Source organism: Vicia villosa, linkage group LG4 (assembly GCF_029867415.1).
Source record: "Vicia villosa cultivar HV-30 ecotype Madison, WI linkage group LG4, Vvil1.0, whole genome shotgun sequence".
Classification (NCBI taxonomy): Eukaryota; Viridiplantae; Streptophyta; class Magnoliopsida; order Fabales; family Fabaceae; genus Vicia; species Vicia villosa.
In genome coordinates this window covers 99,986,686-100,008,126 of record NC_081183.1, presented here as the reverse complement: position 1 = coordinate 100,008,126, position 21,441 = coordinate 99,986,686, and the positions used below count along the sequence as shown (strand labels likewise).

Here is a 21,441-nt window from a genome sequence, read left to right as displayed (position 1 = left end):
ACTTTTTAGCCGATTTCAAACAACTTTTTTCTACTTTTTCGCTTCTGTTCAGCAACGAAATTTGCATAAAAGATACTTTCGGGAGGAATTAAGTCAAACCGAGTCCGTTTTTTAGTCCGTTGGTACGTTTGCAGTCAACCATGCGAGTTTAGTTCCATTCCGAGTCAATAATTTTTTACGCTTATTTTCCAATTTCGCGTTGTTTTGCTTCCGATTAACATATACTTCCTGCTTTGGTTTTTGTTTGACTTGCATTCATGTTTGCTTGGTTGATTGTGTTATATTCCCTTTTAGTTTGCTTGATTCGAACTTAATCCATGCTGACTTTGCGATTTATCACGTGTATTTACCGTTTTCGGTGCATTTTCCATATGTGTTACCGTTGTGCGTCATTGCTGCCCCATACACTATGTTGCGCTTCCAACGCACGTTTTGTAACATCCGTATATTTTAATTTTTAATTTAATTGGAAATTGAATCAATAATTAGACTTATTTTGGTTTTATGAAAATAAATTGGGAAAAGAATGATTTATGGTATTGGGCCACGGGTGATGATTAGTAAGAAGGAGGTGTTAAGTTAGTAAAGCCCATTACTAATTTAATATTATTTTCATAAAATAATAAGGGAATTGGAGAGAAGGCATAGAACGTGAAAAGACTGCAGAAATTAAGAGCTCAAGAACGTGAAAGAGGAGCAGTAGAGGGAGAGACCAATCAAGAACTTTTGGCTAAGGTAAGGGGGGACTCTCCGATTAACTTCTCTTATTGTATCTTAATTGATGATATTGATTAGGCATATTAGTTAGAACAATTTTATTGTATGTTTAGGTTTGGGGTTTTGGGAGATTTAGGATGTTTTTGTTAAATTAATGAAATTGATGAATTGATGAATGATTTTAGAGTTAGATGACCTCTAAAATGTGTTATAATTGTGGTATGTTATGTTATTTAATAATCATGTGATAATTTATGAGTTGTATAATGATGATAATTGGATGATATTCGAATGATGCTAATATATATTTAAACACACTTGATGATGATGATGGTATAAGTATGTTATATATGTTGCATTCATTCATAATCATTTATTCAGGGCTGAATCCTGATGACGTGGGGATTCAGTGAAGGGCATAATTCCCATTGTGTGGAATTTGTGCTGGCAGGGCCGTATCTTCAAGATGTTGGATCAGTCGGTGGGTTATTCCCATTGATGATGTTTGGTACCACATGCATAGTGTCAGTCCATTCATATGCATGATTTTCATAACATGATTGGATGTGTTTCAGTGTTATGAATTGATGATGTGTTGGTTGTGTGTTTGTTGAATTGTTTGAATATGATACAATTGGATGATTAATATAACTATGATGTGTTATTATTTATGATGCTATAATATTTGTTAATTGCGATGAGACTCACCCTTACATGTTGTCATTTTCAGATTGAGGATATCGGCTTTTCGACTCGGTGAGGATTAGCTCATGAGTCAGTGCGTTTATTTTAGCGTCAGGTGTCATGCTCTAATATTGTAACACTAGACGCGGTATTTTTGAGTTTATGTTTTATAACTCTAGTTATTTATTTTGATGTTTGAAGGATTAAGTTTTAAAGATGTCAAACTTATCCATGCGATTTAATTTCCGTTGTGTTAACATGAAGTGTTATAATTTTATGATGAATTTCCCTTAGTGAATGCATGACATAGACATATGATGTTTGTTTTAAAATTTGAATTATGGCATCCTTGTTTTCATGTACTCTGAATAATTTATTTAATTTATGGGTTTAGAAGGGTGTTACATGTTTTACACTTCATTTTCCATCGTTTTCTTCCATTTTGCTTTATAATACAATTGTGCAACTTCGGTTGCATTTCTTTTTTTCTAATGATGTTTGCTAGTTTATGCAAGAGGAATTGAGTGGAATTTCTGATTGACGCGCTTTACTTTGTGTTCCTCTTTATTTGTGGGACACGACATTATTTCCTCTATTGTGACTCGCTCGTCTCACCCGTCGAGACACGACGCATATATACTTGTTTGTTACATGTATGTATTGTGACTTTCCTTGCAGGTGTATAGTTTGTACATGTTGCCACACACTCCGATCACCGACACGTGATTTACTTTCGCGTCGTTAATGCGCTCTTTGATGCTCATGCCATCTATCGGCTATCTAAAGTTCTTTTATTGCTTGATGCTAGCTTGCAAGCAGACCTCTGGGTTTCTTTCTTTAGTTGCTGTTAATTACCGATTACTATCCATTCAATATTGTTTCTTGTTTCCCTTTTACTCTTTTCCATATCATATGTTGCCATGAGAAGAAGGTTAGACATTCATTTTTCTTTTGCTAGCTGGAAGTATCACTAGGAGGCCATGTTTTTGTGTGTTTATATTTGTGCTTGCAGGAATTCAATGGTGTGGTAAGACCTCGGTTAAGGCAGCGCCGTTAAGTCTTCTTGTATAGGAAAGCAATGAGGGTTCGCAATCGACCCCTTCCATGTTTCATCGAGTTTGTTCAGTTAAGCACATGTTGCATGATGTTGCTTCTGAACCGTCCCCAAGATCTTTGTTATCGAGTCGCAAATGGAAGGATCTTGTAATCGGATCCCCACGCCTTGTCTAGCTTGTGTTGACCGACGCTGATGCTCTATGTACGCACGCATAATTATCGAGTCCCCCTTTCCTCCCATGAATAGCTCGCATAGCTTTGGTTGTACGACCTGTTGGCTGAGCTCCCCCCTTTATTACCTTGCTTGGTTGACTTAGACAATCTTCCTCGTTGTCTATAGCACCCCAATTCCCTGGTCACAACCTCAATATCCATACTGTGGTTAGTTGTTTGCTTATCGAGCAGCCCTCGATTGTGTGATATTGTTTGCTTTTACTTCTTTCCTAGTAGGTTGCTAGATTCCCCTTTTGCATGCTAACATAAGGGATACTTCCCTTTGCATTAGGACTCCTTTTCATGCATGTCTAAAACACAAACAAAACTCTTTCTTTCTTTTGCCTTCATGGCGCTTAAGAGCATATTATTTCCTTCCTACCTTCCTGGCATATAGAAATTTGTTAGCCGAGCTACGGTAACTCTGATTCCTCAAGAAGGAGACGTAGGCAGCAGGGTAAGGCCTGTGCGAGTACAACTCTTTCTTTTCCCTATATTTTGCACGCATTCTAGCTCTTAACTTTAGACGTAGATTCTTTCACACGCATAAATTAGACAACAAGCATGGATCCCATCGAGTAAGATGGACGTGAGGCGTGCTAACACCTTCCCCTCGCGTAACCGACTCCCTTACTTGTTTCTCTGATTTGCTTTAACCGTGCTTATCCTTCCCCCAAGTTTATTCTATGTTTCCTTTCCCCCTCTAGGGATAAATAGACACGGATGGAAACTCTATTTCTTGCGCCACTTTCGCGTTTGTACTTGGATGAAAATCCCCGGAGCGACATCATGTCGATAAACTTTTCTCGACTCACTGACTGCTAAATCTAAAAAAAATCAAACAAGTTTAAACAAAGGAGCTCGCATAAGAAAACTGCCTCTGACGCCTATTCCTCCGAAAATTCCAATAATGGAAGGGATGCCTGTTCCACCGAAAATTCCATTCATCAAAGAGATGTCAGTTTTTATGCACAAATACATCGAACGGATAGCCAATATTGCGAGGGACAATAATTGCGGTTACCTGGCTGTCTCGGGGCTGCTTGGTAATGGAGAGGATATCCATACTCCTGTCTGTCGTCAACTTATCCAAGAGTTGAAGATGCATAAAGACACACGGTCATATGGAGAGGAAGTTAAATTTGAAGTGGTTAACAAAGCTCTTGTTCCTTGGTTGGGTGCTTACGCATTGGTGTCAAAATGGATGACATTCCCGAAAATGGGACATCTTATTGCATACATGTATAATAGGGTATGCATTGCCTTGACGCGTTATGGTTTTTCAAAAACCTTTTCCCCCTCTACACCACACCACCTACAAATCCAAATGATCGCATCATATGTATTGGATGACTTTCAAAATTGAGTCATTTTGTGCAAGTTTACTTGAAACCGAGATTCCCCATACCACCTACGTTGCCGGAATGAGTGCTCCATCATACCGAAGATTCTGAGACGTGGCTGGATCTTTTTGTTGATAGGATGCACAAATTCAAAAGATTGAACAACATCGAATAAGGAAAAGTGAAAATTGGAATCACCAATACATTTAGCCGACAATAATTCTTTTGATGTGTTTTGTAGTTTCAAAGTGTAATATATGCACTCTTTAACATTGCGATATAATCATTTTTGTCAAGTATAAATTCTAATGGAAGGTTTAGTATATGTTTATGTGTTTTTAAATTATGGAATGCATTATAATTTTGTTCTGCTAAACAAACTAACAGGGAAAGTTCCGTAGATGTATCTACGAAAGAACGGTCGAGCAAATCTTAGAGATGTGGAAGCGTCCACCGGGCTATTGAAATGTGATGTTTAATTTGTTGTTGAAATTATCGATGTAATGCCAATTTTAAGATATGAATGTTGTTTTTATCGTTGCAACTGTTATTTTTTATATATTTTGTATCTGATTTATTCCGTAGATATACTTAAGGAATGTTTCCGTATATGTATTTACGAAAGGTTTTCACGCAAATGTAAAAAAAGGTACTTCTATAGGTACATTTACAGGAACAGAAGAACAATTTTAAAAGCACACGTGGTGCCTAAAAACTCCAAAAGAGTATGATAAGAGTTTCTCAAAAATAATATAGCAAGTAAGATGATAAAAAAACACAAGTGAATAGAAATAAAAGAAAAATAATATAATATATAACTTGATGATAGAAAAAGTTGAGAGTTTGAAAAAGTTTTGTGGATTTGAGTGAAATTGCTGGTATGTGTAGTTTTAATTAAAAAAAAAAAAACCTCAAAATCTATTCTATGAAAAAATCCGTTAAAATTCACAAACATTTGAATACTAAGAGACATTTTATTAGAGCTCTAATAAATCTCATTTAAATACCGGTGAACTTTATTGTTTTAAAAAGTTCATAATTAAGAGGAGGAGTCACAACATGGGTTTAAATTTTAAATTTTAAAAAGAACATCATTTAATATGACTATTTAGTACTAAAATACTGAATAGTCACATTGAATGACGCTTCCTCTTAAAATTTAAATGTATGTGTCACACTGCATGGCATGATAGAGATGTACGCGTCATACAATATTACACGACCTCCTCTTTAATTTTAATGCATGCGTCATATAGTGTGACGCTTCATTTGTGTGACAAATTTTTTATTTAAAAAGTGATTACTTTGATAATATTTTTAAAAGAATGATTATTTAAGTATTATTTTTGAAAAAAATAGTTATTTAAAAAAATCTCAAAACACACTAATAGCAAACCAAAAAAAACAGTATGCAATGTGTACGTGTATTGTAGTGTTTAATTTCAATATACATCAAATTTATATAGACTTAAATAGCATAAAACTAAAATGACTATAATAAAAAGTAGTACATTTAAAGATAATGGAAATATACATAAATATTTTAACTAAAGTTCAAAATATCAACAACAACAAAAATTCATCAGGTTTCATTTAAACATCAGTCAATCAAACAATTTTTTAATAAATAGTAGTAATAATAATATATCATACTTTTTATCATATTAATTGATAATCCATAATTAATTAATTAAATATTTCTTTTCATTGTCATATCTTTAATGAAAACGTCAATTGCTATGCCTTCTTAATATTTAAACATGAACAATTTTTGTAGATGAAAAAAGATATTTTGTTTTTATTAAATTCCAAATTCATATGAAATAATGCATTAGGAAATCAATTAATTTAATATTGTTATTCAATTTTTGTACATTAAACAAATACCACAAGAATAAATAACAAATAATCAACATAGCTAGAATATTTTTAGAAAAATACTAAAAAATCACTGAAATTTTTTAAACATGAAAATACTCTATAATGAAAAATATATAATTCATATATAATATAACCAAAAAGCAATAATAATGTTCTTCCTCGATAAAAAAAACAATTATAACCACCAATATTTTAAAGAAAGAAAACATAAAACTAATTCACAAATTGAGACCATAGTATAATGGATTAGCAATCTTCACCATTTGTCTCCTCGATTATTCCTTCATTGTTCGGATTCACAACTACGTTATTCAACTCTCCATTTTCTTCAATTTCTTGCTCGACATGATTATCGAGTAGAAGGTGCAACTTGTCGTTAACCCTAAATGACCAAATATTGAATACTTGTTTCTCTTTAAATTTATTTTCTTTCAAAACAAGGGTCCAATCTTGATTAATATTGTAAACACTAGAAGACGTCATATCCCACTTCCTCAAAGACATTGTAAACTTTTTAAAATTAGGATCCAACACAACCACTTCTAGACCAACTGGTCTATGTTTTTGATCCCTTGTATTTAATATTTTCTTCTCTTTGTCAGTGAGGAAATCAGATTTAATTTGTCTAAGTGGCATTGAAAGACGTTTGAGGTTTTTGTTGAGATCTGATTGAGACAATGTCTTAGACATAATATATTTGATATTGTTGCCGTCTAAGACATTAATGAGGTTTTTGAGACGAATAGGCAATTCTGGTGGAGGAAATGGTTGAGTTTCTGGAGCTTGCTCTTGTAGTGCTCTTTTCTTTAAAATATTTGATTTCATCCTTTTTTCTTCACAAGATATGATACATTCATCACTTGACTGTAGACTTGTTTCGATGTCCACTTTTTCTCCTTCAACCGAATTTGGTAAAATAGGCTGTAAGCTTTTTTCTAAACACAAACTTTGCCTCGATTTCTCTATCTCTGCTAATTCGTTTTCCGTATAATATTGTGGAGTGAGTTGAGATATAAACATAGTCATATGGGTTATATTTTTTAACTCGGTTTTCTTCACATCTTCCATATTTTGCAACAATGCATTGATCTCGCTCTTACGCTTCTTGTCCATTATAGCTTCCATATTTTGCAACAATATAATTAAACTCTAACTAAAATTAAAAAATATATATAAGAGAAAATATTCAAGAAGAATTTTATAAGTAACATATAATTTATCATATAGGAAAATTAACTAGTAGTTGAAATAAAATTAGTATTAAAAAAAACATGAAAGTGAATGAAGTACCTTGGAGGTTTGCTTGTAGAGTAGTTCACTGAAATAACATCAAAGAAAGAGTAGTTTAGAAGAAAATATTAATTAATTAAAAAAATAAAAGATCGGAAAGTGATAAAATAGGAGAGTATAGTATTGCCACATACAATTGAGATTTAATAGTGAATTTGAAGGAATAGTATTGTGCTATATTTATAGAAAATTAAAATTTGTTTGAAGAAGATTTTGATATGTTCCGTGAAAATCTTATATATGGTTTTAAATGGTATCAAAAATTTAATATAAAGATTTCATTCATAAATTAGTTACATAATTTTATCAAATCAGGCCGAAATACTTACTTATATAATATTGAATGAGATTTTTTCGTTGAGTGAGTTATCTAAAATTGAATTTGTTATATTCAAATTTGAAACTAAAAATCAATTTAGGGTTGGATTTCAAATTTGTTATCTTATAAACAACATTCACTAAAATTGTTAACGAAAAATATGGATTATATTAATCCAATATAAGATTTAATTCGAGATTTTGTTGGTAGACTTAGTTTTTTTTTATAGCAAAATTTAATTTGTTATGTTCAAATTTAAAAAAAAAACAATTTAGGGTTGGATTTTAAATTTGTTATCTTATACACAAGATTTACTAAAATTGTTACAAAAAAATATGGATTAGATTCATTCAATATAAGATTTGGTTCCAAAGTTAGTTACAATACTTAGTGTTTTGAAACTCGAACTAGACCCATGGTCAAATCGATCGAATCAGGAATTTAAAGGTCACTAGTATGATCTGATTGTTGGACGAGTAAACTATTGAATCAGTAAAAATTGGTCAGAACCAGCAAAAACTTGTAAAAAAATCGACGAACCGATAACTTTAAAAACCTACGGGTTACATGCTTGTTTTTATTTTCCTCGGACAAAACGATATCATTTTGATATCATTTTTAAAAATTATGTCAGGGACCAATAATAGATATCTCACTTGGCAACGGTTTTAGCTGGTTTTGGCAATGATTTTTTTATAAAAATCGTAATCGTTGCCTAAAGGCAGGGATGGACTAAAAATGAAAACTGCAATATTTATAAGGATCAAATTTATTTAACCCAATATTATTTGGATCAACTTTATCTCATTGGATTTAATTTATTAGACACCAATTATTTTGCTAGTCTCTCTACGTTACAATTAGATTTTGTTCAAAATTTATTTGATTTTTTTTTTTTTACTATTTTATTGTGTGTGATGACTAAGTTTACAATTTGAATTTTAAAAAATGAACTTGTAAAATTATAATATTTTGAAATTTTGTAGATGTCGTGATTCTTTTAGAGACAAATTCTGCTGATTCAATCAGTTTAATAACTATATATTTTTTTATAAAGACCGGTTTACTCAATCTAATTATCCAATAATTCAATTTAGTCATGCGATTTGATCAATGATTCATTGGTTTGCCCAATGTGTTGGAAAAATAACAAACATGGAGAAAAAAGAGGAACACAATCACAAAAGATGAATTTATAAGTTACATATAATTTATAATATAAAGAAATTAACTAGTAGTTGAAATAAAATAAAGTATTAGAAAAACATGAAAGTGAATGAAGTACCTGAGAGGTTTGCTTGCAGAGTGATAAAATAGGAGAGAATAGTATTGCCACGTACAATTGAGATTTAAATGTGAATTTGAAGGAATAGTATTGTGCTTTATTTATAGAACATTGAAATTTGTTTTTGATATGTTCCGTGAAAATCTTATATATGGTTTCTAAATATTATTTCATTTATTTAAAAAATTTAATATAAAGATTTGATTCATAAATTAGTTACATAATTTTTTAGTAGATCTTTTATTGTTTAACAAAAATTTGTTATTTCATGAGATACTCTAATAAAATCAAGCGGAAATATTTACATATATAATATTGAATGAGATTTTTTAGTAAAGTGAGTTACCTTTTTTCAGTAAAATTTAATTTGTTATATTCAAATTAAAACAAAACAAAAAAAAAAAAACAATTTAGGGTTGGATTTCATATTTGTTATCTTATACACAAGATTCACTAAAATTGTTACTAAAAATATATCTAAGATTCGTTAAGATTTGATTCGAGATTTTTTTGGTAGAGTGAGTTATTTTTTTTCAACAAAATTTAATTTGTTATATTCAAATTTAAATAAAAAAAATCAATTTAGGGTTGGATTTCAATTTTTTTCTTACACCCAAAATTCACTAAAATTGTTACAAAGAATATAGATTAGATCCATCCAATATAAGATTAGGTAATGCTGATTCCAAAGTTAGTTACAACACTATGTTTTAAAAATTAAATCGAATTCGTGATCGAACCGATCGAATTAAAAATTGGATAGATTATTAATCTGGTATGATTGTTGATCCAGATAAACTATTAAACTAGTGGGAATCAAGAAGAATCGGCCAAAACTATAAAAATCGGTGAGCCGATGATTTTGTAAAACCCACGGGTTAAATATTTGCTTTTATTTTCCTTTGACAAAAAGATGTCATTTTATAATATTCTTAAAAAGTAAAACTAAAACATGAGTAAAGTTTACTCAAAATTTATTTGGCTCAACTTTATTTCATTTGAAATAATATTATAAACATTTGTTGGCTGGGATTTCAACAGGAATCTAGTCAAGGGAGTATGAAGGCAGAGTCGGCCATAAGCAAATATGAAGGTCGACTAGACCTGGAGATTTTAGAAATTCAGTGTGAGAAGAAGGCCCAGTCGAAGTCGTGTCCGTACGAAGTAATAAAAAATAAGACGTGGGCGACAAAAATGGAGAACGTGAGAATAATAAAAGGAGAATTTGGAAATTTTGAGAGTACACGTGGCGTGCAAAGAGACAAAGGCTTTCAAAAAGCAGTTACAGTTTTGTATTATAAATAAAACCTTGTAAATAGTTGTATGAGTGTTCAAACTTACACAAACGAGTATGTTGGCACTTAAAGTAACCAAGCTATGAGCGAAATGAGACAAGCAAGGACAATGTATGTTTGAGTCACCAAATTTCTTTCAATTTTAAATGTTATGCCATTTATCTTTTTTCCAAGATTTATTACTTTTTAAAAGTTTTGCCTTTTCTTTTCTAAGTTCTTTAAACGCTACTTTCTGAAAAATAAACAGCTTCGATGCCGTGTCAAATTCTTTTACAACGTACTTCATTTATAAGCTCTTGTTAAAAACACTTTGGAAACTAATGCATTTTCCTAATATTCCCTACTCGAACTCGCAAAGTAACATTTCCCAAAAGACTAGTGTTGTTTACCAATTTTTAAGGTAAACAAATTGGCACACCCGGTGGGACAGTGCTAATAAGTTTTTAAAGTTGTTTTTATCAAGCATTTTTTTACGCGCGTAGTTATGTATGTATGAAGGGTAAAATAAGTTTTTGGTCCCTATAAATATTACAGTTTTCATTTTTAGTTCTCCATGCCTTTAGGCAACGGTTTTTACAAAATGATCCTCTTTGTCAAAATAAATATCAACCTTAAAAAAATATTTCAACGTCCATGTCCAACAACTTTCTCTCTCACAAGGTGACTTCGACAGATTTCCACCAATCATGCCAAATTTTATCGAAGACTTCCAATCTTCTCAAGATATTTCATTTCTTCCAACAATAGCATGGTATCAAATTTACCAGCTAACAAATTTCCCCCAAAAAATGTCATTTTCGACGCACCGAAGAAAAAAACATTTTTTACCACAACATTCGACACAACAAAACCCTTTTAGTTCGTATGACGTCATAGTCATCATGACATTTGCCTCCAAACGTCTTTTCAGACCATGCGTGCGTGCAGATTTTCTGTAATTATTATATACCTAGGAACTAGGATATTGTGGGTACCTTAATAACTGCTACTACCTGATCGCGACTTTACATGTCTATTAATCTGATGACTGCAAGTGCACAGTCGTGTCGTGTAGTTTTAAAAGATATCGAATCCACAGGGACTATGAATCGATCTACCGTTATCTAAGGTTACTATGTAAAGCTAAGGCTACTAATATTTTGATCGTTCCTAAGGGAAAGTGATTGTGAATAATAAGAAATATAATAATAGACGGATATCAGTATGTATTTCGTTTAACTTTAGGTGATCCGAAGGTCCATTGGCTAATGCATAATTCGATTAAAAATCTTTATTAATTTAATTGATTAAAAATCCTCCTCTCAAACTTTCGCTCTGTTGATTTAGATTACTATCCTAACTCTTAATGTACGTTTTCGCCATCCCATTAGATTTTAGAAAAGCTTTTTGGAAACAACGTAATTAATAAAATGCTCGTTTTATGAAGTTGTTATCTATTTAAATCCCCTAATCTCAAACTTTCGCTCTGTTGACTCGGAACATGCTAATATCCCTAACGTACGCTTTCGCCACCCCGCTCGGGTGTAAAAACATTTTTTGAAAATAAATAAGTTCTAATTAGTTTTAATACGCTCCCGCCATCCTTAAAACTAATGTCCTATGTCTACTATCCAGTTAAAGATCTCAAACTTTCGCTCTATTGATTTTAACCTTTAACGGTCTTAAACCCTCAAACTTTCGCTCTGTTGGTTTTACGACTTACTAATTAAATTAGACATACAAACCAAAAACAAGTGATATTTAATAAAATATGATTAAGCCAATTTATTTCGGATCCCTACGGTTAACTTACTTTACATACCGATATCTTAGTAAATTAGCCAGACATATTAATACAGTTAAGCATGCATAAATTAATTTGGCTTATAATAAAAGGCATGTTAAATGGCATATAATATATCATGCAATAATTATAATAAATAAAGCGGTAAATGAATAAACCTGAATAAAATAAATTGCAATTGAATCTTGAAGTCTCGAACTTCCACCACAGGTTGGCTGGATCGTTCTTCGGAATTAAACAGACAGAAATTTAAAACAAGGAAATAAAAACGATAAATCTAACGTAAGGCTAGATTTATAAAAGGTTCACAACAATTTCCGGTGTAGAAATTGTTATGAGAAAATAAGACTATTTAATTGAAAGCAGGAAGAAAATAGCAAGCGCGGAACAATTTCGGCAGCACTTCGTTAGCAGGAAATCGAACCGTTTTGAAGTGAAGTGACTGCTTCTATTTATAGGGGAGCTTCTGCAGTTGGAACGCGTGAAACTAGGGACTTCTCAGACTGGGGCTTAGAGACGCACGTCTCCACTTCTTCAGGGAGACTAAGCACACGACTTGAGACGTGCGTCTCAAGTGGAGAAAATATAGGGAGCTGGAGACGGGCGTCTCCTCTTTGGTGAGGTGGCATAGAGACGTAGGAGACGTGCGTCTCCACGTGCTGGAATGACTTGAGCCACGTGCAATTGGCTTCTTCGAGGGCTAGTCTGTCTCATTGGGCCTTTGGGTCTCCTTTTGTAACTCTTTCTCACTTCAACACCCCTTTTTCATCTTTTAGGCACAAATAGTGGTCATTTTAGCTCCATTTCTTCTCATTTTCACAAATGAAGCTAAAATGGGGATTTTGTGAAAAACCTTCGTGAAAAACCTTCGTGAAGAGTCAAAATAACGTGCCTTGCGAATGGTTCAACTAAGCATACCTTAGCCAGTTTCAAAGGTCACCTTCATATTGGCCTGGAACACGTTCGCATGCTTGAAAGTGTGGAATGGGAGGTCCTTCAACTTAACTTTTTCCTTTCAAATTTATACTATAATTCACATGTTAAACCTTGTTTTTCTTTTGCATCTACAAGGAATCCAAAGAAGACATCTTCTGCCAGAGTTTCTACTAAGGTGAAGACAGGAGAAGTAAAAAAACCCACTGCAATAAAGGCATGCCTTACACAAAGCACTCTTCTTTATTGTATTGTTATATTACTTCTTTTAACAGTTCTACTTATTTAAGTCTACCAAGAAACCTCTGAATTCCAAAAAGAAAAGACAAGCACAAGTCATTGAATCAAATTCCATTGGCGACCTCTCACCTAACACATCTTAACCTTTGAAGAGAACCAAAAATCAGGTGAAAAATACTGAGGTTCCTATCCAATCAACTCCGAAAGTCACAAAAATCAAGATGAAGAAACAAATCCTCCAATAGTCATTCATGTCGATCCCAATCCAATACAAGTACTTGAACTAACTGAAAGCGGGAACTCAAGCCCTGCAGTCAAAGAACCAAAGTTAAACACCTTTTACTCACTGTGAGATCATTCTTCTCTTTATCTTTGACTGACACGCATGACATTTGTTTCAATATAATTTTTAGGATGCAGCATAAGTTTCAAAAGAAGTTGTTGTCGAACAAAACAGCCAACAAGTTTCTCCGGCTGATGCCGTTATCATTCAACCAACTTCATCTCCAAAAATATCTAATAAGGGATCTATGGCTGAGATCAACAAACTAGTTCAAGACCCTCAAGTTTAAGATGCTGAGAGGAATGTTGCTGACAACTTTTATAAATAAGGCTCTCCCAAAATTGACGAACCAGAGAATAATGAGCCCGACATTGACGAAGAAGCCGAAGAAGAAGATAGGGATGAAGCTACCCTTTTTGATTACCAATAATACATCATGATGGATGATCTCAAAGATGATAAAAAAGATGATGGCGATGAAGGAAAGAAAGATGATGCTTAATAAACAACACCTGATCCGGTCGGAACTGGAAATTCCCCCGAGGGTAAAATAAATTTGACTGGCACTTAAACGAAATTATCTTCCACCGAGCTAGAAAATCTAAAGCAAACTAAGCCTCTCGAATACTTGAAAGTAATTATTAATGCTAGAGAGAGCTCTTATGAAAAGAGTGCCAGTCTTTCAACCGTATCAGGTTACAAAGCTTCTAATCAAACTGGCGTTGTTCTCCTATAGAAGATTAAATCTAAAGCTTTTGATGTTAATCTCTTCCTTCTCCTTGAAAGGGATGTCTCTACTAGCTTCACCCTCAAAGATTTGTTAAAGCAAGCATAAGATATGGACTTTCCCTCTGATGTATCCGAGGAAATCATCGAATTGGGATTGATGATCAATCATATCGTTACAGACACCAATCGAGTTAGGGATATTCGGCTACCATTCTCTCTAAATCAGAATCTAAAATCACTGAATGGGAAGCAACTACATAATCCACTTTAAAAGTAAAAGAGCTAGAGAAACGCAGCAAAGAAAATAAGAAAGAGATCGACACCTGCGATCAAAATATCATGTCCTTGGAATTACAAATCAAAGAGCTCCAAATCAAGATCTTGAAGACCAAGGAGCGCAAGGAGGAACTTTGAAAGTTCGACGAAAATGCTTTGAGAAAAGAGGTCAAAGTGGGAATGCAACACGTCAAAAAGGCTCAAGCCTTAGGTAAAGAAGTTGATAAGCCCACCTCCTTCAAGTCTCTGTGCGATAAGCGCCTAATGTTGCAAATATAGAAATATGACAAGATGAAGGCATTTCTTCCATTATGAATTCTAATTTGAAATTTGTATCCTTGCTTTTTTTTACGAAATCATGGCCCTTTGAGGCCTTGTTGTATTGTAATGACGACTTACGTCATTTTTGCAAAATTTTACATTGCTTATTTACCCATGTTGGCTCTTGGTTACTTTATGCATACTATTCATGTGATATTTTGATCTGTTGAAGTGTGGGTCTGTATTTTTTCAAAAACTTACCATTTACTCCCAAGATTCTCTTATCTTCATTTAAATCTTCGATTTCATATGCACCATTGGAAAAAACTTGGATAATTTGGAATGGACCTTTCCACTTAGGGGACCATTTACCTAAAGACCTATCTTTTTGATCCATAGGCAAAATGAATTTCCAAACCAAGTCATCTATCATGAATGACTTTATTTTAACTTTCTTATTATAAGCTTTTTCCACCCTCTTTTTTTGCCTCCTCAATAATTCCAAGGCATTCAATCTCTGTTCATCTAAATCAATTAATTTGTCCAACATCATATTCCAATAACTTCCAGATGCAATTTCACGTTGTCTTTGAATCCTAGTTGACTGTAGATAGATTTCTATTGGAAAAACTGCATCATGCCCTATGTTAACCGAAATTGCGTAGCATTTATGGTTTACTTGGGGGATATTCGACATGCCCACAAGATCTGGTCTAATATTTTGTGTTAGTTCTTTGGATTCTTCCCTATGTATTTTTTTAATCAAGCCAATTACCACCTTATTTGCTGCTTCGACCTGACCGTTTTCCTGAGCATAATAAGGTGTCGATGTTAATAATTTAAACCCCGTTTCACTCGCAAAATCATGTACCTTTCGACTAGTAAAAACTGACCCTTGGTCAATTGGAATAGTATCTTAAATTCCAAATCTATAAATGATGTGTTTCTGTATGAATTCGATCACAGCCTCATGATCCACATTCGTCAGTGGTATCGCTTCGAGCCATTTGGTGAAGTAATCAATACCTACTAAGATATATCTCTGTCCTTTCAATGAAGCTGGTCGAATTTATCCAACTATGTGCAAAGCCCATCCTATAAAGCCATGGTTTCACTATGGAGTGTAGTTAGCTTGCGGGGACGTGATGCATTCCTTCATGAATTTGGCACTCCTGATACCCTTTAGCAAACTTTATGCAATCTTTAAGCATTGTAGGACAGTATAATCCTTGTCCAAATAGTAACCATTTAATCTTATGACCTACTTGATGTGCTCCATGTGTCCCACTATAGACATTGGAGAGGGCTAAATACGCCTCAGATTCACTAAGACATTTAATTAAGACTCCCTCAGGTGTCTTTTTAAATAACTCATTACCCATTAAAATATAACTTACAACACAATACCTGGTTTTACGTTCGACAAAAGATGTTAGATTTCTCATATATTCTACTATACATCTTCTCCAATCTTCATATGTTAAACTGTCTATGGCCAAGATTTCAAAATCTTCTTTGTGAATGTACCCTAGCTTTGTAATATCCAAATCAGATGGGAACAGCTTGATTGAAATGACTTTTCCTCAAACTTCTATCGCGTCTTAGAGATTTTCTTTCGAAATTTTATATCCTAAAGCAATTTGGGCCAAATCATTTGCTTCTTGATTCTCGAGGCGAGGTATATGTCAAATTCTTACCACTTCGAACCTTCGCAAGAGCCTGTTAGCTATTACAAAATACATGGTAAGATTTTACTTAACACATTTATATTCTTTTGTGATTTGTTTTATAACTAACTTTGAGTCACCCATTATTTCGACTCGAGTTACCCCCAATTCCAACAAGATCTCAAGTCCGATTATCTAAGCTTCGTATTCAGCTTCATTTTCCGAACAAAGGCCTTAGAGCTTATACGTTAATTTTGTTGAAATTCTATTGTGAGAAATGATCAGGACACCAACGCCTGTTCCATTTCTATGGCTAGAGCCGTCGAAGTATAACTTCCAAGGCTCAAGTTAGATATAGTTCAAAGGAATTTTGTTTATGGAGTGGTCAACTATGAAATCTGCCACTATCTTCCCTTTTACAACCTTTAAAGGCGCATATGTTAACGAATATTCAATTAATGCAAGTGTCCATTTACCAATTCGACTATGTAGTATAGGTTTAGATAGAATATGTTTAAGAACGTCAAAATTAGAAGAGACATAAACATCAATTGACTTTATATAGTGCTTCAACTTTATACATGGAAAATATAGACACAAACATAATTTCTCAACTGAACTATATCTAGTTTCTACATCACTTAACACTCGACTAATGTATAATTTCATACTCCTATTTCTACAAGGAGGAGAGAGTTATGGAGGGTGAACAAGATAGTGTTTGATTTTATAGAAAGCTTCCTGGTGAGCTTGCCCCCATTCAAAACCTTTTTTCTTCATTCGAAGCAATGGTGAGAAGGCTTGAGTCTTGCCACTAAAGTTCAAAATGAACCTCCTTAAGAAGTTAATTTTACCCAACAACGATTGCAATTCCTTCTTTGTTGATGGCGCTTTCGCTTCTAATATGGCCTTGATCTTATTCTGGTTTATTTCAATTCTTTGTTTATGGACCACGAAGCCTAGAAAATCCCCTTCCTGCACATAAAAAGCGCACTTAAGAGGATTCATTTTTAGACCATATTTCCTCATTCTTTCAAATGATTTTTGAAGATGGTCTACATGAATTTTCCATGAAACAGACTTAACAACAATATCATAAATATAAGTCTTCATTAATTTTTTGATAAAGTCATGAAAGATCGACTTCATTGCCCTTTGGTAAGTTGCCCTAACATTTTTTAGGCCAAAAGGCATCACTACCCATTCATATGTACCTAACGCGCCTGGGCATTGAAACACCATTTTTGGGAGATCTTCCTCAGCAATGAAGATTTTGTTATACCTAGAATATCTGTCGAGCATACTCAGGTACTTATGACCTGCACATGAATCTACTAATATTTCCTCCACAGGCATTGGATATTCATCTTTTGGGGTTGCAACAATTAAATCTATACAAATCCTAAGACTGCCATTTTTATTTATAACTGGAACTATATTGGCAATCCATTTGACATACCTGGTTGTTCTAATGAATTTGCATCGGAGAATCCGTTCAACCTCTTCTTTAATCTTTGACAGAACTTTAGATGTGAAGCGCCTTGGAGTCTACTTAATTGGCTTCTTTCCGGTCTTAATCAGCAACTTTAGCTCGATGAGATCTCTGCTCAAACCAAGGATTCATCGTAATCCCAAGCAAAATAGTCCTTGAACACCTTCAGTAACTGAATCACTTCAACCTTGAGTTGAGGGTTAATGTTGGCGCTAATATATGTTGGCCTTTTTATTGACCCCTCACCCAAGTTTATTTCTTCGAGAGGGTCTTGTGAAGGATAGAAAAACACTTAGAATAGGGGGGGTTTGAATAAGTGTGACTTTAAAAACTTGGACGATAAAAATAAAATGCACAGTTATTTTTATCCTGGTTCGTTGTTAACTAAACTACTCCAGTCCACCCCCGCAGAGATGATTTACCTCAACTGAGGATTTAATCCACTAATCGCACGGATTACAATGGTTTTCCACTTAGTCAGCAACTAAGTCTTCCAGAGTCTTCTGATCACACACTGATCACTCCAGGAACAACTGCTTAGATACCCTCTAAGACTTTCTAGAGTATACTGATCCACACGATCACTCTAGTTACAACCTGCTTAGATAACCTCTAAGACTTCCTAGAGTATTCTGATCCACACGATCACTCTAGTTACTTACAACTTAATGTAATCAATTCAAGAGTATTACAATTGCTTCTTAAAAGCTATAATCACAAACTGTGATATTTCTCTTATCGTTTAAGCTTAATCTCACTAAAATATTACAACAGCAATGTAGTGAGCTTTGATGAAGATGAAGATTCTGAGCTTTGATTTGAACAGAGTTTCAGCAAGTTAATATGAGCTTTTGAATCGTGGTTGTTGTTAACTTTGCTTCTCATCAGAACTTCATATTTATAGGCGTTGAGAAGATGACCGTTGAGTGCATTTAATGCTTTGCGTGTTCCGTACAACATTGCATTTAATGTTATACGCTTTTGTCAACTACCTCGAGCCTTGTTCACGCTGTGTCTACTCACGTTGCCTTTAATAGCTTTAACGTTCCTTTTGTCAGTCAGCGTAGCCTGCCACTTGTACTTCCTTCTGATCTGATGTTTGTGAATACAACGTTTGAATATCATCAGAGTCAAACAGCTTGGTGCATAGCATCTTCTGATCTTCTGACCTTGAAGTGCTTCTGTTGCGTGATACCATCTTCTGAGCTTCAGTGCTTCTGATCTCATGTTCTTCTGATGCTTTCATAGACCCATGTTCTGATTCTGCTTCGACCATCTTCTGATGTCTTGCCAGACCATGTTCTGATGTTGCATGCTGAACCCTTTGAGACACATCTTCTGAGCGCTGAATTATGCATACTCTTTATATATTTCCTGAAAAGGAAATTGCATTGGATTAGAGTACCATATTATCTTAAGCAAAATTCATATTATTGTTATCATCAAAACTAAGATAATTGATCAGAACAAATCTTGTTCTAACAATCTCCCCCTTTTTGATGATGACAAAAACATATATAAATGATATGAATTTGCGATCAGAAAGAGCAGACGGCAAAAGACAAATTACACAGCTATAGCATAAGCATATGAATATGTCTCCCCCTGAGATTAACAATCTCCCCCTGAGATAAATAATCTCCCCTGAAATAAATACTCGAAGAACTTTAATAAAAGACTTCCCTGATTATTTCGGTAGAGACGATCACATAAGCTTCTGCCTTTAGAGAATTCATAGCTTCTGACTTCTGCTTCCATTGGACAGCTTCAGAACTAGAATTCCTTTAGATCCTTAGAACACTCACAACTTCTGATTTCTGCTTCCATCTAGGACAGCTTCAGAACTTGAATTTCTTTGATCTTCAGAACATTCACAGCTTCTGATTTCTGCTTCCATTCAGGACAGCTTCAGAACTTGAATTTCTTCGATCCTCAGAACATTCACAGCTTCTGATTTCTGCTTCCATTCAGGACAGCTTCAGAACTTGAGTTTTCTAGATCTTTTAGAACATTCACATCTTCTGATTTCTGCTTCCCTCGGATAGCTTCAGAACTTTGAATGTCTACCAACATCACTTCATGCTAGATTTGTATCAGAGCATTGTTGAATGTACCAGAGCATCATCAGAGCATCTCTACATCCTGAAATGTTACTGAACAAAAACTAAACGACAAAAGTCAGCATGAACGAGTCAGAACATAAAATGTATATTAGAACACATGATATGTATCAGAGCCATATATATATATATCAGAGCTATATAGGCTAAAATAATGTATCAGAGCAAATAGAATTTTGTCAAAACAAATAGACAAATATTGAATCAAATTCTATTATCAGTGCTTCTGATTCACTCTTCTTTCTTGCTTCTGATATCTGAAGCTTGATAGCACTCAGCTTGCTTCAGTTTCCAAGAGCTTATTCTTTTTACAGAATAACACTTCTTATGGTTTTGCTCCTTGTGTTTGCTTCTGAAGATTCTCTTCTTTATATACCTGCAAAACACTTAAACCATATAGAACTTGCAGTTCTTGTTAGTTAGTGCAACTGATTAAATCAAATCATTTATCACATATTTCTCCCCCTTTTTGTCATATCATCAAAAAACAGAAAAGATTCAGAGACAGACAAAACGACACACACGGAGGAAGAAGATGATCTCATTAAAATTCAAACAACAGGTACAGAAGTACAAGAAGATAAGATCAGATGCACAGAAACAAAACAGATGCAAAGAAAAGAAAGAAACAACACAGACTCAATCTAAGATGGCCCTAGCCTTGACAAGATCTTGGCCAGCATCTCTTTAACATCATTATTGTGTCCTTCTTGCCTCACCATGAAAGTGTTATACTTATCATTGAGTGAGCTTTGCTCATCCTGTCTCTTCTGAATTTCTTCTAGAGTCCTTGCAAGACGAGAAGATTCATCAGAAGAAGCTTCACAGCTTCTATCCACAGGGATGACATGATGATCCGCAGCTTCCATAGATAGATCATTTGCAGGGATTTCCTCAACAGGATCTGATTCAGCAACATGATCTTCAGCATCTGCTTCTTGCATAGAAGCATCTTCATATTCTGCAGCAGGAATTTCAGAGTCTCCATTCTCAAGTGCCTGAAGAATGGCAGCTAGATTCCTGGGAGCAGAAGGACCTTCAACTTCTGGTGGGTCAACAACTTCTGGAATGACCAAGCTTGGGTCTTTCTCAGAAGGATTTTCCCTCAGAAAGTCAAATAGGGTCTTGAAATCTCCAAGAAGAACAGGATACTCAGGAATCCAGATAACCATATCCCTGCATGGGTTAGCTTCCATTGCAGCCGCCAGTCTTAACTGTTCCATCTCATCCAGAAAGGGCTTCTCTTCCAATAGATGTCTTCCTTTGAGACTAGCACACCAGAAATCTTCATAATTCCTCAGAGCTCTACGAGGTCGAGGGGCAGCAGCTACAAGTCTTTTCTGTACTTCCACTGCTTCTTCTTGAAATACCTTGCGAAATTTCTTCCAGATATTTCTTGTAGAAACATCATTCAGACCATTTAGAAAAGCTTCCTTCAGAAGGTCTAAGCCATTGATTACTTCATATCTGAAGAGTTCCAGGTATGTAGAAGGTTCAGGTTCAGGTGGATTGAAGGTGAATTTGTAGTCAGGGTAGAGAAGACAGTAAGGTTGGGATTTTCTGGTAGGTAATGG

General features: G+C 34.2%; 1 protein-coding gene across 1 annotated transcript; it reads right to left on the bottom strand.

The window, feature by feature from the left end:
- Positions 1-6,140: 6,140 nt before the first annotated feature.
- Positions 6,141-7,019, bottom strand: LOC131597569 (B3 domain-containing protein At5g24050-like). Its single transcript, XM_058870260.1, has one exon. It carries the CDS (start codon positions 7,017-7,019, stop codon positions 6,141-6,143), a length of 879 nt encoding a protein of 292 aa, XP_058726243.1.
- Between the last annotated feature and the right edge of the window lie 14,422 nt (positions 7,020-21,441).